At 35.3% G+C, this 19,582-nt stretch overlaps 1 protein-coding gene across 1 annotated transcript in view; it reads left to right on the plus strand.

The window, feature by feature from the left end:
• LOC103257990 (disks large homolog 1-like) overlaps nt 1-18,638 on the plus strand; it is a gene marked incomplete at its 3' end in the record, with an annotated part of 175,682 nt that extends 157,044 nt beyond the window's left edge. The window contains exons 8-11 of the mRNA XM_021711196.1: nt 11,604-11,654; nt 14,150-14,274; nt 16,813-16,982; nt 18,498-18,638. Of these exons, the coding sequence (XP_021566871.1) occupies nt 11,604-11,654; nt 14,150-14,274; nt 16,813-16,982; nt 18,498-18,638 (487 nt within the window). The remainder of the gene's footprint in view (nt 1-11,603; nt 11,655-14,149; nt 14,275-16,812; nt 16,983-18,497) is intronic.
• Nucleotides 18,639-19,582: the final 944 nt, after the last annotated feature.

The following is a 19,582-nucleotide window of genomic DNA, read 5'->3' on the forward strand; positions in this document are numbered from 1 at the left end:
GCCTTCCAAGTAGCCGGAATTACAGGCATGCGCTACCACACCTGGCTGATTTTTTGTTTTATTGTATAGATGAGGTCTCGCTTCCCAGGCGGATCTCGAACCCGCGGGCTCAGGCAATCCCCTCACCTCAGCCTCCCAAAGGCGTGGGATTACAGGCTGAGCCACCAAGCCCGGCTAAAGAATTTCATTCTGAAATTTAAAATACATTCCAGAATGGTTTTTAAACTTATTTATCATCCCTTTGTTAATTCCCAGATCTCTTAAAAAGAAGAAAGATTTACTTTTCACCGGATCTCTTTTTGTATCTTTTGAATTTTATACAATATATATGCATTACCTTTTCAATTAATTACTTAATTTTGGGAAGTGTGATGACTGCAGACAAAAAATGTGCTGTAAGGTAGCAGCTACAATTTTTCTTATTTTTACTCATCAATAAATACATAGCAATCTTCCGGTTTCTTTTACCTAAAGCTTTCAGTAGACATTATGCATATGCAGGCATATCTAAGTGTTGGTTTCAAACTTTTACCATTTTAAAATCCTAGTGATAATTTTTGTAGATACTCTCTTGTGTATATACAAGTATCAGCATCCCACAGTATCCATTGGGGATTAGTTCCAGGAGCCCCATGGATACCAAAATTCACAGATGCTTAAGGCTTAAGACCCTTGTGTAAAATAATGTAGTATTTGCATATAATAACTTATGTACATCCTTTCATATACTTTAAATCATCTCTAGATTACTTGTAATATCTGCTATAATGTAAATGCTATATAAATAGTTGTTATAGCTGGGCTCGGTGGCTCAGCCTGTAATCCTGCGCCTTGGGAGGCTGAGGTGAGGGGATTGCCTGAGCCCGCGGGTTCGAGACCCGCCTGGACAACTTGGCAAGATCTCATCTCTACAATAAATCAAAAATCAGCCGGGCGTGGTAGCGCGTGCCTGTAGTTCCATCTACTTAGAAGGCTGAGGCGGAAGGATCGCCGGAGCCCAGCAGGTTGAGCCCAGCAGGTTGAGCCCCGGGAGCGGCCACTGCACTCCAGTCTGGGCGACAGAGTGAGACTCCAGCTAAAAAAAAAAAAAAAATAGTTGTTATACTGTATTTTTTAATTGCTGAAGTGTTATTTTTATTGGGTTTTTTTTCATGAGTATTTTCCATCAGCAATTTCTTGATTCCACAGATGTAAAACCAACAGCTAGAGGACCCAACTGTATATAACCAGAATATATTCATATAAATAGAATTGCTTAGAAAGTGTGTTAATTTTTAGATTTGATCATTATTGCCAATTTACATTTTATAAAGTTTTACCCATTTATACTTCAACAAAAATGTATTAGCATATTTTACCCATACTGTCACCAGCACAATGTATTAATAAACTTTTTGACCTTTTGCTAACATAATGTTAAAATATTTTAATTTAGAACTCATTGTTTTAATTTGCATTTATATTATTACTCAAATTTTCCTGCCTTTTCACCTTAAAAAAGGTTTATGTTGAGATAGTCACATAGCACAGTATCCACTCTTTTAAAGTATACAATTCAGTGGTTTTGAGTTAATTCACAACATTGTGCCATCATCACCACTTTCTAATTCCAGAACATTTTCTTCACCCCATAAAGAAACTGTATCCATTAGGAATCACTCCCCATTTTGCCCTTCTTCCAGAACCTGGCAACCACTTACCTACTTTCACTAACTATGGATTTGTCTATTTTGGACCTTCCATATAAATAGAATTATATAGTTTATAGACTTTGTGTCTGGCCTCTTTCATTTAGCATAATGTTTTCAAGGTTCATGTTTTCAAGGTTCATGTATCAGTAATTCATTCCTTTTCGTTGCCAAGTAATATTCTATTGTGTGGATATACTACATTTTGTGTACCTACTCATCAGTTGATGTACATTTTGAGTCGTGTTCGCTTTGTAGCTGCTAGGAATAATGCTGATATGACTGTCATTACAAGTTTTATGTGGGCATATGTTTTCATTTTTCTTGGGTGTATACCTAGGAATGCAAGGGCTGGATCACATGACTAAATTATGTTTAACCTGTCAAGGAACCCCCAGACTGTCTCCCAAGGTTACTGTACCATTTTACATTCCCACCAGCAATGTAAGAGATTTCCGATTCCTCCCTGTCCATCCTCACCAATTTTGTTATTCCTCACCAACAATGTTTTTGATTATAACTATCCTAGTGGGTATGAAGTAATATCTCATTGTGGCTTTGATTTGCATTTCCCTAATAACTAATGAAGCTGAACATCTTCTCATGTGCTTATTGGCCATTTGTATATCTTCTTTGAAGAAAAGTCTGTTTAGATCCTTTGCCCATTTTTAATGGGGTTAATTGCCTTCTGTTAGTGCTTTGTAAAAGTTCTTTATACATTTTGGATACAAGTTCTTTATCAGATAATATGTGTTGCAAAAGTTTCCTCCCATTCTGTAGATTGTATATGTTCACTTTCTCAGTAATCTTTTTTTTTTTTTTTTTGAGTTAGAGTCTCACTCTGTCACCCAGACTGGAGTGCAGTGGCCACTCTCGGCCACTGCAGCCTCGACCTGCTGGGCTCTGGCAATCCTTCAGCCTCAGCCTTCCAAGTAGCTGGAACTACAGGCGCGCGCTACCACGCCCAGCTAATTTTTGATTTATTGTAGAGATGAGGTCTTGCCAAGTTGCCCAGGCAGGTCTCGAACCCGCGGGCTCAGACAGTCCACTCACCTCAGCCTCCCAAAGCTCTGGGATTACAGGCTGAGCCAACAAGCCTGGCTAATAATTTTCTTTGAAACACAGAAGTCCAATTTTTATATTTTTCATTTTGTAACTTTTCATATTGTATCTAAGAAATCACTGCCTAATCCAACATCACAGTGACTTACACTTACGTTTTCTTCTAAGAATTTTATAGTTTTAGCAATTACATTTTGGTCTTCAGTTCATTTTTAGTTAATACTTGTATAGTGTGAGGTAGAGGTCCAACTTCATACTTCGGCATCTGGATGTCCAGTTTGCCCATCGTCATCTGTTGAAAAGACTATTCTTGGGAAACCCCTTCGGGCCTCCCGCTGTGGGAGCTTTTCTGGACTCAATAAATCCTGCTTTCTTACCTTCAAAAAAAAAAAAGGAAAGACTGTTCTTTTCTCATTTAATATAATCTTAGAGCCCTTGTAGAAAATCAATTAAGTGTAAGTATGTAGATTTATTTCTTTGATTCTTTCAACAATGTTTTTATAATTTTCCATGTACAAGTTTTACACGTTTTTCATTAAATTCTAAGTCTTTTATTCTTTTGATGCTGTCAGAAATGGAATTGTTTTCTTAATGTATTTTTGGATCTTTTATTGCTATTTTATGGAAATATAATTGACCTTTAGGCATTTATCGTTATATCCTTCAACCTGGCAGAACTCAATTATTAACTCTAACAGTTTTTTTCATGGAAATTCCTTTGGGTTTTCTATATTCAGGATCATGACATAAGCAAATGGCGATAGTTTTACTTCTTCCTGCCCAATCTACATGCCTTTATTTCTCTCTTGCCTAATTGCCCTGACTAGAAGTTTCTGTTACGATATTTAATAGAAATGGTGGCAGCAAACATCCTTGTTTTTCCTGATCCATAGGGAAAGCTTTCAGTCTTTCACAATTAGAAAAGATATATTATACTAAATTTTAAGTATTAGATATTATAACTTCACTGGCATTGGCTTGATTCTCCATTTCTGTTCTATCCTTAAATAGTAAAGTTGTTGAGGAAAGATAAAATTAAAAACAAATTCCGGAGTTCCTACTGCTTCCAGTAAAGAAAACAAAATATATTTTAAAATTTTGCATCTATTCCCTGATCTTTGTTTTTCTTAAAACAAACTATGAAGGTTAGGAAAGTTCATTCACTTGGACTTTGGTAGGTTTATTGCATAATATAAACGTCAGTTTTTTTCTTACACAATATAACTGATAACTACAATATTTTACAATCAACCTATATTTATTATTGTGAAAAAAACTTCAGTAAACCCTTTAGGGGTTATTGCCTTATGTTTAGTTATGTTAATTTTAGATTTTTGCTTTGTGATGATATAGGCTTTGAGGTTTTTAATTGCCTGAGATCATGTATTAATATGAGCCACAAGTCATGAATATTGATAGATAAAATTTTAGATATTACTATATTACTCTCGTTAGAAAGGTATTATAAATTAAACCTAAACAATAAATAATGTGTAAATTAGGCTTCTTTTTATCTTCCCTTGGACAAGTCTGTTGCCTTAAATATAATAGGATTTGTTCTGTTTGAATGTATGTATGTTGGTTGATTAGAAAATTGAAAATAAAATCCTGGCCGGGTGCAGTAGCTCATGCCTTACTTTGGGAGGTCGAGGCAGGAGGATTGCATGAGCCCAGGAGTTCAAGGCCAGCCTGGGCAACATAGCAAGATATAATCTCTACAAAAAATTTAAAAATTAACTGGACTTGATGGCCCTCATGTGTTGGGAGGCTGAAATGGAAGGGTTGTATGAGCCCAGAGGATTGAGGCTGCAGTGAGCTATGATTAAGCCACTGCACTCTAGCCAGGGTGACAGAGCGAGACCTTGTCTCTTTAAAAAAAAAAAAAAATCCTTGGACTAGTAGGAGACTGAATATATGTGTTATAAATTTTCTTTTCTTCATGGATTATACATACCTATAATTAAAGTCAATTCTTTGACTTTAGTTAAAGAATGAACATGCACAATTTAAAAGTTATACAGTTCTGAAATGATTCTTGGTATCAGGGGAAAAGAAAAGTTTAGTAAATACTTTTTCAATATGCTAATATGAGTCTAATGAATTATTTAACAAAAATGTGAAATACTTAGTAATCAGCTAAAATGGAAATATACTGTTTGTAGTAAGATAACTATACGGCTTTACTGAATGGCATCAAAGAATACTTAAATAGAGAACAGATCATGTTGCTGAGCAGGAAAACAATGTAAAGATCTTCACTTTCACCAGGCTAATCTTTAAATTTGGTGTAGTACCAATCATAGCTCCCAAAAAGAGAGGGTGGGGAATAGAACAAGGAATATGTACCTGTATTTTGGAAGGATGGAGTTGGACTTAATGATTCAACTAGAGCTACACTACCCAATAGAGTAACCACTAATCACATGTTGCCATGTAAACTTAAATTGATTAAAATGCAATAAAACTTAAATTTCATTCTGTTAATATGGTGTATCGCATTTGTTGATGTTCATGTGTTGAACCATCTTTGCTTTCCAGGGATAAATCTCACTTGATCATGGTGAATGATCTTCTTAATATGCTTTGAATTTGGTTTGCCAGTATTTTGTTAAGGATTTCGTTTACGTTCATTAGGTTTATTGGCCTGAAATTTCATTTTCCTGTAGTATCCTTGTCTGGCCTTGGGATCAGGGTTATGCTTGCCTCATTCAATGAGTTTGCAAGAGTTCGGATTTGTTCAATTTTTTGGCAGAGTTTGAGAAGGATCGTTAGCAGTTCTTCTTTAAATGTTTGTTAGAATTCAGTCATAAAGCTGTCACACTCTGGACTTTTCTTTGATGAGAGTTTTTTATTACTGATTCAACCTCTTTACTCATATCGATCTGTTCATTGTCTATTTCTTCATAATTCTAGATAGGTTTACATTTCTAGGAATTTATCTGTCTCTTATAGGTTATCCAGTTTGTTGGCACATAATTGTTCATAGTAGCCTCTGGTGATGAAAAATGCCAAACTCTAAAATATTTAAAATGGTTCATTCTGAGCCAAATATGAGTGAAATTAAGCTTGTGACACCCAGGAGATCCTGAAATGTGTGCCTGCCATGATTGAATTATAGCTTGGTTGTATACATTTTAGGAGGGTAGAAGGCACAAAAAGCAATAAATCAGTACATGTGGGATTTACCTGGTTCAGTCCAGGAGGTTAGGGTATCTCTAAGTAGAGGCTTGCCAAGTTATAGGTAGATTAAAAGATCTCCAGGCTAGCAATTAGTTAGTAAGAGTTATCTTACTAACTAATACAGGAAATCCCCAGCAATCCCCATCCTGAAAACACATTTGTAGTTCAGTTTTTTTAAAGTCCAACAAAGTTAGCCTAGGTACTCAACTAACACAATTGGTTATATAGTACTGTATGTATTTAACAGACTGTACTGACACCAGTGGAGAGAAAAATTACATTTTAAAAATACAGATATGCATCTTTCAGATTTGTAACTTGAATGTTCATCTGTATGACTTACTGTAAAGGCAATGGATAACTTGAGCAATGATAAGGGAGTCAAGTTTTTTATTTTAGTACATAGATAAAGCTTCATAGGCAACAGACTTTAGAGAGAATAAGTAAGTGTCTTAAAAATGCCTAGGAATTCCCAAAAGAGAGGGTCATAAAATAATTTTGATTTTCCTTATTTATCTGTTATATTATGCCAGAGTCAGGTTGGAAAGTAAACCACATTATATTTAATTTAAAAACCCTTCTCTTCTCACCCCTTTGTTAGGAAATTGGTAAAGTAGAGAAAAAGGTCAGAATTTGTCTTCATCTCTTTTGATCCTTAATATTTCTGTGGTATCAGTTATAAGGTCTGACTTCTTTCATTTCATGCCGTTTACTATACCACCAAAATAAAATAAAATGCTTAGGAATAAATTTAATCAAAGAGGTGAAAGATCTGTACACTGAAAACTGTAACACATTGATGAAAGTAATTGAAGACATAGATAAATGAAAAGATATCCTGTGTTCATGGCTTGGAATAATTAATATTGTTAAAATGTTCATAGTACCCCAGATGAGCTACTGATGCAGCCAAAATTTTAATATTTTTCGCAAAATAGGAAATACACTTCTAATGTTTATAATGAGCTTCAAAAGATAGCCAGAGCAATCTTGAACAAAAAGAACAAAGCTTAAGGCCTCATACTGTTATATCCAAAATCTGCTGCAAAACTAAGGTAATCAAAAGAGCATGGCACAAAAACAGATAAATAGACTAATGGACTAGAATAGAGAGCCCAAAGACAAATTCTCAAGTTTATGGTAAACCCATCATTGTCAAAGTGCTGAGAGCACACATGGGGGGAAAGGACAGTGACTTCAATAAGTGGTGTTGGGATAACTGGATATCCTCATGCAGAACAATGAAAATTGACCCTTTTCTCACTCCATATCAAAAAGAAAATCACCTTAAAATGGATTAAGGCCAGGCTAGGCATGGTGACTCATGTCTGTAATGCCAGCACTTTGGGAGACCAAGGTGAGAGGATTGCTTAAGCCCAGGAGCTTGAAACCAGCGAGGGCCACACCGTGAGACCTTGTCCTACAAAAAGTCAGCAAATTAGTTGGGCATGGAGACACGCCTAGCTACTTGAGAAACTGAGGGAAGAGGATTGCTTGAGCTCAGGAGATCGAGGCTGCAGTGAGCCATGATCATGCCACTGTACTCTAGCCTGGGAGACAGTATGGAATCCTGACTCAAGAAAAATAAAGAAAAAATAGATTAACTACATAAATGTTAATAAGTGAGACTGTAAAACATAGGGGGGAAACTTTGTTTTATAAAAGAAAACATAGGGGGAAAACTTCTTGACCTTAGACTGGACAAAGAATGTTTGACCTCCAAAAGTATAGGCAGTGAAAATAAAAACAGACAAATGGAATTGCATCAAGCTTTTTCACAGCAAAGGCAGCAATCAACAGAGTATAGAGACAACCTACAGAATGAGAGGAAAATATTTGTGAACCTTAAGTCTCAGGGGGGTTAATATAGAAAATATGTAAAGAACTGAAATCAATAGCAAGAAAACAATCCAATTTAAAAATGGACAAAATACCTGAAAGACATTTCTCAAAAAACATATAACGGCCAATAGGTGAAAACTGCTCAGCATCACTAGCTATCAGGGAAATGCAAGTTAAAACCACAGTGACACATCACTTCACTCCCGTTAGGATGGCAAAAGATAGCAAGTGTTGGCTGTGGTATAGAAATCTAGTACAGCGATTATGGAAAACACTATGGACGTTTCTTCAAAAAATTAAAAGTAGAACTGCTGTATGACCCAGCATTCTCACTTAAATCAGTATTCCAAAGAAATACTTGCACTCTGGTGTTCTTTGCAGTGCAGCATTATGTACTATTGCCAAGATATGGAAACAACCTAAGTATCTTGGCAAATGAATAGATAAAGAAAATGTGGTATATATTACACACAATGGAATACTATACACTTAAAACGAATAAAATTTTGTTATTTGTGACAACATGGGTGAACCTGGGGGACATCATATTAAGTGAAATAAGCCAGGCACAAAGACAAATCATGATTTCACTTACATGTAGAATCTTAAAAAGCCAGACTCAAAGAAGGAAGAGTAGAATGGTGGTTACCTCCCAGGGAAGGGGAAGGAAATGGGGAGATGTTGGTAAAAGGATACACAATTTTAGGCAAACAGTAACTTAAGATCTATTGTACAGGGCACCTAGAGTTAATAACAATGTATTGCATGCTTGGAAATGGCTGAGTAGATTTTAAATGTTCTGCCCACAAAAAAATTTGTTTTTGATAATACACTCTTGGCCCTTAGAAGCTCAGTGTGAATGTGTTTAATGTTATTGACTTGTCTCTGTATTTGAAATTACCAGACAGTTTCAAGTTATTGAGGATTGAGGAATAAAGTTACTAGATGTCCATATAGCCTTTTTCTGCTTCACATTTTTAAAATCACTCAAGGCTACCTGAAAACCTCGCTCTATGCTACCTGGAAGCCAACATCATGAACTAGCATTAAATTAAGCACCAGGAACATTTACTAAGTCGTGAGGAGACTTAGTGGTAAAAATCTCAGATTTGTTGAGACAGAAATCATAAGATAATACCAAAATTTTACATGTTAACACCAAAAGGGTCCTTAAAAGCACATACTCATTTGGAAATATTTTCTGGAACAAAATTTTTTATTACGTGGAAATAAACAAATGAACAAAAATAGAGCCCAGTGTAGAAATTTTGAGATTTGGCTAATCCATATGCCAAGGAAAATTTGTAAAACATAATGGAGGTTTTTTTGTTTGTTTTTTGAGTTGGAGTCTCACTCTGTCGTCCAGTCTGAAGTGCTCACAGCCACCACAGCCTTGATCTGCTAGACTTAGGTGATCCTTCCGCCTCAGCCTTCCAAGTAGCTGGAACTACAGACACATGCCACCACGCGTGTCTTATTGTAGAGATAAGGTCTCACAAAGTTGCAGGCTGGTCTCAAACCCCCAGGCTCAAGTAATCCTCTCACCTCAGCCTCACAAAGTGCTAGGATTACAGGCTAAGCCACCGTGCCCGACCTGATAATGGAGGTTTCTAAAAACAGAAAAGAGTAAGCATAAATGGAAAATTTAACTTAAAAGGCTTTTTCTAAAAGTCTAAAGAAAGAATAAGGAATTGTTAAAAAATAAAAGTGGAAAGTAATAGCATGAAATGTTATAGATTCATCAATAATGTTAAAACTACTTTGATAAAGACTGATAATCTGAAGAAGAAAGAATAAAGACAATACAAACAGCCTTTAGAATAAGAAAAGGGATATAGCTTCAAATAATTAATTTTGTTTTTACTCATAACAAAGGACTTCCAGTCAAGTCAACAGGATATGCACATGTATGACCTTCCTGTATAACAGATGCATAGACGTTGTAGATAAAAATATGTGTAAATGCTTTCAGAACATATCTCTAAAACAAGTGGAAAATGTCTTTAGGTGAGAAAGAAGTGGACGCAAAGTAGTAATTGGGTTTTAATCCACAGGAACCAGAAGAACCCAAAGGGTAGTAGAGATGGGCTTCAAAAGTACTCCAAGAAAAAACTCCTAGGCCCTATATTAGACCTGAATTAAAAGTTACTTTTTTATAGTATAGTGAAGAAGAAACCAAAGTACCTTACATAGGTTTTGTTATTTCTGTTTTAGTTATCTAACATTGTGTAACAAACTACACTGAAGCTTAGTGGCTTAAAAAACAACAGTTCATTGTTTCTCATGAGTTTTTGGATTAACTGGATGGTTCTGCTTTAAATGGTGTTGAAGGAGACACTGGAAAAGCTGGGAAGTCCAAATATCCTTATTCACATGGCTTGGCAGTTGATAGTAGTTGCTGGTTTAGAGTGCACCTGGGTCTGTTGCCCAAGGGCCTGGATTCTCCTTCATTTGTATCTTTCTTTGGGCTGTTTGAGTTTTCCTCACATTATAGCTACTGAGTTCTAGAAAAATACATTCTAAGACTAAAGAAAACACTACAAAGCATCATATGACCTAACCTTGAAAACGACTCACCATCATTTGTGTCACTTCTTTATTTTTTGAAAGCAGGATTTATTAAGAGGACAGAAAAGCTCCCACAGTGGGGACGGGGGGGGCTGAGAGAGTTGCCCACCTTTTTTTTAAATGAAAGCTAGTAACAAGGCTTGTCTATATCTAAGGGAAGGGGAAATATACTACACCTCTCTTGACGGTAGGATGATTTAGTCATACTTCAAAAGAACAGGTGAGATGGAATATGTGAGGCATCTTCAGAAATATAATTTATCGCAATCCCCATTTGACTTATTTTGCCCAGCCTCACATCACAAGAAATTTTAAAGCAAGGATTCAAACCCTGGTTAATCTGATTTCAGGGGCTTCTTACCTTTCACCCATGCCCCTCACTGAGAATTCTTTCAAGAGAGAATAGGTAATAAATTGAAGGGAGTAAGAGAATGTGCTTGGTCTCTAAATTATGAACAAGATCTTGACTGGTGAATCTGATTTGGACATAAAATGTGCAAGTGCTTTTGTGATAGAGAAAGCACAAGTTTCCAATGGAGAAGTGGGAAATTACAGGATATGTAATGGAAAGAAGTTCAAGACCAGCCTGGGTAACTTGGCGAGATCTCATCTTTACAATAAATCAAAACATTACTAGGCATAGTGGTGCATGCCTGTGGTTCTAGCTACTTGGAAGGCTGAGGCAGAAGAATCACTTGAGACTAGTAGATTGAGGCCAAGGTGGCCATGAGCGTGTCACTGCACTCCAGCCCTCCAGCTTGGGCAACAGAGTGAGATTCCACCTCAAAAAAAGAAAAGAAAAGAAAAACCATAGAGTGATTTGGGCAGAAGGGAATACTAATCTAAATGATGGGGCCATTTGTATTGGCAGTATTCCAGTAGAGGTTTAACAAATGCCTGAATCAAGGTAATAAAAAATGAGAATGAAGAAATGATGTTTTTCAGAAAAATTGACATATTCAATAATCAGGAAGAGTTGGCAACTGATTGGATGTGTGGATCAAGGCAGAGAAAAGAGACAAAGTTCAAAAGCTGAGTGTACCCTTCCTCTGTTTGAAAGTCATGATGTTGATTGACTCATTAATCACATTTATACTCTTCTATTCCTTGAAAATCTTCCATTACATTATTTAAATGAAGCTATTTTATTTTATTACTGTCACATTTAACAGGTTTTCATTAATAAATCATGCAAAAATTATGTCTTGCCATTTCAGATTTTACACTCTGAATTTCTGAGCTACTTTTCTTTTCCTCCATTAGGTTAATGGCACAGATGCAGATTATGAATATGAAGAAATCACACTTGAAAGGGTAAAAACTCTTAATTTTCTTAATCTGTTTTTTAAACGAACTTTGAAATATACTGCTCTTTCATTTAGAATCCGAGGGAGACTGTCTTTCAAAATGAGAACCATATGATATTTTCTTTTTATAAGTTTACTCATCTTAAAATTAACCAAGGTATTTTTAGAACATGGTTCTTTTCTGTAGTGACCTTGTTTTTGTTTTGTTTTTTTTTTTTGAGTTGGAGTCTCACTCTGTCGCCCAGACTGGAGTGCAGTGCCCGCTTCCGGCCACCGCAGCCTCAACCTGCTGGGCTCCAGTGATCCTTCCGCCTCAGCCTTCCGAGTAGCCGGAATTACAGGCATGCGCTACCACACCCAGCTGATTTTTTGATTTATTGTAGAGAGAAGGTCTCGCTGCCCAGGCGGGTCTCAAACCCGCAGGCTCAGGCAATCCACTCACCTCAGCCTCCCAAAGGCACGGGATTACAGGCTGAGCCACCGAGCCCGGCTATGACCTTGTTTTTTAAATAAATTTTTTTTATTTTAAAATAGTTTTAGATTTACAGAAAAGTTGTAAAGATAGTCTCTCAAAAGTTTCCATTTACCCTGGACTCAGCTTCCCCTATTGTTAGCATCTTACATTATTTGAGTACATTTGTTTCAAATAATGAACCAGTATAGATACATTATTATTAACTGAAGCCTGTGCTCAGATTTCTTTATGTTTTATGTTTTTCTCTTCCAGGATACCACATGACATTTAGTTAATATCTTCTTAGCCTCTTCTAGTCTCCCAGATATTTCTTATTTTTTAAATCTTGTTTTTATCTTATATATGTACATAATTAAATATTATTATTCCTTTTAAATAGTATTTAGTATGCTAGTAACATGGTCATTGCATTATTTTTCTTTCCTAACAAAATAACTATAGTTATAACGGACAAGACTATTAAAAACTTATTATCATGTACTCACTCAGACAGAAAATAACCTAAGGGTATGATTCAGATATGTGGATTTTCTTAAAGATATATTTTCTCCTTAAGAATATCTGCATTCAGTTTATACTGTATTTCAGTAATATCACCTCGTCTGGCTAGCATTTTATGGACACTTAGTAAATTTCCTAAATAACTGAATGTATGTTTACGATTAAATCCTTAGATGGTTACATTTGCTTATGTTTGAAGCCAGAATAGACTCTAAGAAAAGTAAATAGACCTGAGAAGGTCTTTTACATGTATATTTTATGTGTATAACTTACTGCCAACTACTTAAATGCAGGTCACCTGCTCAAGTTTAGGTGGATGCTTGAATAACATTTAAGTAAGAACATTATTAATGTATTGTACATATTTTAATAAGGTATTTTAATGACATCTCCTAACTTCTTATTTTATTCATTTTTTTTTTCATTCATTCCCACTGCCTTTTAAACTCTTTTTGCTTAGTTGGATTGTACATTGTATATTTCACTAGTTAAAGAACTCAAGTATCTAAGTGATCTAGTAACCTCCCACAATCTACTGGTATTGTTACTGAGATTCTAGTAACTCTTAAAGGGTTTAGATTGGAAACCATTTTTAAATTAAAATAGAATTTTAAGACAAATGGTGATAGAGTAGGTGTTTAAGCTATGTAGTACTAACAGTTAAATACTAGTTTCAGAATATTTCCACTTACTTGAGTTGCCTGAAATCAAGTTAGAACATTCTTGCAAAAGTAAACAATTTTAAATACCATTGTTCACATAAATTGTTTTTAAAAGCCTTTTGTAGCAATAAAACCCTTTCTGTGTTGAAAATATTACTGAAAAATCTAGTTTCTTCAGCTTGTAAACAAGGTAAAAGTAGAGTTACTTTGGCAAAATTTACTTTTCTATCAAGAAAGCTCACCAGTCTTAAGTTCTCCAGTTGGGCTTTCAGTATGAAAAAATACCTTTTGCTAGTCAGGTATATTGGTTAAACATGTCAGGGAATGATAGCAGCTATTGCTTAACAGCTACCATTTGGTCATTTAAAAATAAACTGATGGCAAGTTAGCAGGAAAAAAGCACCATCCCCATTCACTTTGTCAAAGACTGAAATCATATATTGGTTTTACTTTTCAGAAATAATAGCAGGAGAAAGATCACTTGCTTGTTTCTTAAGAGAGATTTTTCTCTACCAAACATGACTGAGATGTGTAGTCTAAAAGAAACTTATAGTGACACCTTTGCAGATGGCTAACTAATCCAATGGCAGATTACACATATTTTTAAAGAAAGAACTGCAGACTAGATTTCACAAGTACTCAGTACATTTTCTTCAACCTCACCTACTCAGTAGGTAATGCCTCTGAAAGGACTTTCCTTATTTTAAGGGCATATACATTTAATTGAGAATCTGCTTATATTACCCACACATATACTTTTATATGTACTCTCTAGGTTAGTACAGTTTGTAGATCTTCTAATGACAGGAATTTATCATTAAAGATAAATCTTATTAAGTTTCATTTTTTTCCCTCTGTCCTCAGGGAAATTCAGGACTTGGTTTCAGTATTGCAGGCGGTACAGACAACCCACACATTGGAGATGACTCAAGTATTTTCATTACCAAAATTATCACAGGGGGTGCAGCTGCCCAAGATGGAAGATTGCGGTATGTTTAGTGCTTTCTATTATGATGCTGAATCCACTTTGTGTATTTTTCTTGAAGCAAACTAGACAAGGAATAAATACAAATAAGAAACACTATCATAATAACTCAAATAACATTCAAGTGAGTGAGTGAGATAATTACACTCTAAACATTGTTTCCCTCCTTTTGTTTAGGAATTCCGTTTCATCTTAAATATTATAACATTTTGAATAATAAATTAGATGGTTTAAATGTTTGTGAGCATATGTATAAAAAATCATGAGTTTCTTGCCGGGCTCGGTGGCTCAGGCTGTAATCCCGCGCCTTTGGGAGGCGGTGAGTGGATTGCCTGAGCCCGTGGGTTCGAGACCCGCCTGGGCAGCGAGACCTCATCTCTACAATAAATCAAAAAACCAGCCAGGCATGGTAGTGCATGCCTGTAATTCCAGCTACTCGGAAGGTTGAGGCGGAAGGATCGCCGGAGCCTAGCAGGCGAGGCTGCGGTGGCCGGGAGCAGCCACTGCATTCCAGTCTGGGCAACCGAGTGAGACTCCAACTCAAAAAAAAAAAAAAAAAAATCATGAGTTTCTCTTTGTATTTTCAAATACATTCACAAAATGCTTTTCATTTCCCTTCTGGCTGGGAAACGTATATAGACTTATTTAAGATATAGAGGATTTTTTTAAAAATGCAGAGGATAATACATATCTGAGTTATATCTCATACCACAAAGAATAAAATACATGCGCACTTTAATATTTTCTCTTTTATTTATTTATTTATTGAGTTAGAGTCTCACTGTCTCCCAGGCCAGAGTGCAGTGACATGGACACGGTCACCACAGCCTCAACCTGCTGGGCTCAGGTGATCCTTCTGTCTCAGCCTTCCAAGTGGCTGGAACTGCAGGCACGTACCACCATGCCTGACTAATATTTTGATTTACTGTAGAGATGAGGTCTCGCCAAGTTGCCATGCTGGTCTCAAACCCATCAGCTCAGGCAGTCCTCCTACCTTGGCTTCCCAAAGTGCTGGGATTATAGGTGTGAGCCACCGTGCCCAACCTAATATTTTCTTAATTGAATACATGAAACTAATATTGGTCTCTTGTCTAAATTTAGTGTTCCATTTTGGAAGATATCTTTTGCAAACTTTGTTTTGGCCATAAATTATGGTACTTTTTATATTTCCTTGCTTGTATTTATAGTGACAGCCTGAAATTTTAGGCTGAAGATTTTATGTGAGCTGTTAAAAACAGCATCTTGGCCGGGCTCAGTGGCTCAGCCTGTAATCTCAGCACTTTGGGAGGCCAAGGCAAGTGGGTTCAAGACCAGCCCAGGCAACTTGGCGAGACCTCATCTCTACAATAAATTAAAAATTTGCCGGGCGTGGTAGCGCATGCCTGTAGTTCTGACTACTTGAAAGACTGAGGTGGAAAGATCTCTGGAGCCCAGCAGGTCGAGGCTACGGTGACCGGGAGCGTGCCATTGCACTCTAGTCTGGGTGACTCCAGCTCAAAAAAAATAAAAACAGTATCTTATTTTGAGACTGTACTTTATGCAGCTCTTCAGTTTTTCAACTTCTCATTGGGTATGAGAGGTGGTATATTAAGGAAATTAATTAGATATAAAAATCAATAAATTGACATTTATATAAATATAGACATTTACTTACTGATTCTTTTATTCTTTTATTTGTGCTGCTTATGTGAAAACTAATATGTTCCCTTTGTTTCACTGAAGAACGTACCTGTAATTATAACTTCAAGAGTGTATCACTGTCTTTGGGGATATAGAATTTCTTTTCACTTAAGAAGGTTAATTAGATTTAATTAGCTTGTTAGGGCCAGTTTTAATCTTTAAGTATGTATTGTTCTCCCTCCCTGCCCAATTTGAGAAGATCATCATTTTTTCTTAATGGAATACTGCATAATCAAAACTGAGACCAGAACTAGGGGAAAGGTTAGGACTAGGAACAAATCAAACTTTTAAAAAACATAATAACATGTCAAATTATGATAAGTTGTTTACATAAGAAACCTTTGAATTAAATGACCTAATCTTTTACTTTATATAAATTTCAAGAAATAACTTTATTCTTTTAAGTCTAGTATCTAGGTTGTAAAAGGCACTTGAAAATTATTTTTGGATAAATCAAAGACTGAGTTTCAGTCTTCACAGTTACTATCTCTGTGACCTGGCATGTGATTAGTGCTAAATAAATGTTTCCTGTGTTTATAAAGTATATCTTAATGCCTGCACATAATAATACAAATAATACAAATGATAGCTGCAGTTACTGTTAGTATTTCTGTACAATCTGTTATTTGCCCTATTTTAATTGCTTTTTTACTAGTCTTTGAGAAATGTTTGCATTTACTTATATTAGTATTTGATACATTGGAATTTTTTTGATACATTGGAATTTGACTTGCAGTTTCTTCATTTATGTTTTCTGGAGTAAATAGTTCTGTTTAACTTAAAAATAAAAACAAAAAATTGGCAAAGTGGAAAACTGATACATTTTCTAACATTTATTTTTTATAATTCATTTTTTTCTCAGGGTCAATGACTGTATATTGCGAGTAAATGAAGTCGATGTTCGGGATGTAACACATAGCAAAGCAGTTGAAGCTTTGAAAGAAGCAGGGTCTATTGTACGCTTGTATGTGAAAAGACGGAAACCAGTATCAGAAAAAATTATGGAAATAAAGCTCATTAAAGGACCTAAAGGTATGTTATAAAACAAAGTAAGAGAAATTATTAAGTAAGAAATCTCTGAATTAACTATACCTATGAACTTATTTATGACATATATTCTAAGATTAACAGTACTGTAATCTTCTACAGCACTTGAGTGAATTTTAAAAATTTCTCTGTCATCTCTACTGATTTTTTTTTTTTTGAGTTGGAGTCTCACTCTGTTGCTCAGACTGGAGTGGAGTGTGCCACTACAGCCTCAACCTGGTGGGCTCCAGCAATCCTTCTACCTCAGCCTTCCAAGCAGCCGGAACTACAGGCGTGCGCTACCACACCCAGCTAATTTTTTATTTGTTGTAGAGACAAGGTCTCACCAAGTTGCCCGGGTGGGTCTCGAACCCACGGGCTCAGGCAGTCTACTCGCCTCGGCCTCCCAAAGTGCTGGGATTACAGGCTGAGCCACTGAGCCGGGCCTGATTTTTGTTTTAAATAGAATTTTAGAATGTTTACGTTCCTACATTGCAATATTTGAAAGTTCATATGTTAATCTATGTATACTTTTACACATTTTACTGCTGTGCACAAATATATAAATTTATAATAAATTCCATGTGATTTTTTTTTTTTATATTCAAAATTTGTTTAACCTATCTTTAATCGTTTTTAAAAGTAGGGAACAAACTCTCTACTTATAAGTAGATTTGTGCCTGTTTTTACTAAGTATCATTATGAGAAAGACTTCTAGCATTAGAAGAAATGAAATGTTCTTGTCCTTGAACACTTTAAAGTCATATATAGTGTTGATATTAACTTGTGGTAATTAATCTACAAAGTGCTTTAAATACATTTTCACAGGCTAAGATAGAAGAAAGGTTTTGTAGTGTATATTGTGAGCTATTACATCTGCAATAAGGACTGTTAAGATGTGATTTCTGAATTTTGAAAACACTGATGGGATTGAGACTAAATGGAAATACTAATTTCAATGTGTGGCTTCATAGAAGAGGTAGGATTCCAACATGAAAAAAGGAATAGAGAGCTGAAAATTTGGTATTAAAGCTATGGGATTTATGAATTACAGGAATTCGTATTTTAAATTGCTAATTCATAGAATATTGAAAAAAAGAACAAAAGTATCCACAGTTTTAAAGCTTCTTGGTTTCTCCCACCACCAATAGACAATTTTATTATTTTATCTCAATCATTTTAATCTTGTGAAAAATATTAAAAGTATTAGTAAGAAGCACAAATGATGCAAACAGAAGTAAAGCATAATTTTACGATGTCTCTTTAGTGCATTTACCAAAAGATTTTGAGAAAAAACCTGAGGGTTGGAAGAAAGGAATCTTTTTGTAACCATAGAAGCAGCTGTATTTATACTTGTCTCCTGATTTCAGAATACATACTTGGGAGTAGATAACTGAATTGTTTTCTATTTTAAAAAACATTCATGTAATGGAATAATTACCTTCTAGTTTCCAACCATTTCTTTTGGAGCTTAAGTTCAAATTTATCGATGATAATCTAAAACTAATATTTTCCAAGCAGGTCTTGGGTTCAGCATTGCTGGAGGTGTTGGAAATCAGCATATTCCTGGGGATAATAGCATCTATGTAACTAAAATAATTGAAGGAGGTGCAGCACATAAAGATGGCAAACTTCAGATTGGAGATAAACTTCTAGCAGTAAGTATGAGAAATCAATTGATTGTCTTTTAAATCATTTTTATGTTTTGTTTTTTTTCTGACGGACTCTGGGATTTCTACATGCCAAAAAGGTGTAAATAATGTTTAAATGAGTCAATACTAGCCTTGCTTTATCAAAGCCTGAAAAATCATTCTTTGTATTATCTTTATTTGCTATTTCTATTTTCTCTACCAGCCCCCCCTTTTTTCTTGCTTTCCTTCTATTCAGGTGCTTGGATGCACAGTGTTTAATTATTCTTAGGTTTATAACACAATGTCGTAATTTGCTTGTGCATAACCATCTTTTGTTTTACTTTAATAATACAATGAAAACTAATAAATTCTTTATCCAGCCCAAGAAGTAGAACATCAGCCATTTTGTATTTTTTATTCCCTTGCTTGTTAAAAATTGTTTAATCACATACATATGCCTAAATATTTTGTTTAATATTATGTGTTGAACCTTTCTTAAAAAGTTGTTGTATGGAGTCTTTTAATACATTTTTTACTCAATATTGTTTTATTGGTACTTACTCATATCCTTGCCTGTAACTAAAATATAGTTAGTTCATCTCTGTGTGAAATTCCACATTGTGTGACTACTCCACAGTTTATTTATCCAATCTTCATCAGTAACTGTCTTAGCCCGTGTTCTCTAGAAAAACAGAATCTGGAAAAAAGCTAGTATGCTGAGATGTTGTTAGGAATGATCTCAGGAAAGCTAGAATAAGTGACAATGAAATGTGAAACAGAATGAAGGAAAATTATACAAGGTGGAATGTTTCTGAGCTGACTGTAATTTCATAGGAAAATATAGCCTGTTGCTTGTGATATAGGATAGTCTTCCAAGGCAGACCATATGGAACCACTAAACCTTAAATCCAGCCTTCCAGGAAAGAGAAAGAAGAGCTTATCGACTGATACCTTTTAGTCTGTTTTCTCTTGTCA

The sequence above is a fragment of the Carlito syrichta genome, unplaced genomic scaffold, assembly GCF_000164805.1.
Source record: "Carlito syrichta isolate Samal-C Ts95f unplaced genomic scaffold, Tarsius_syrichta-2.0.1 Scaffold82265, whole genome shotgun sequence".
Lineage (NCBI taxonomy): Eukaryota > Metazoa > Chordata > Mammalia > Primates > Tarsiidae > Carlito > Carlito syrichta.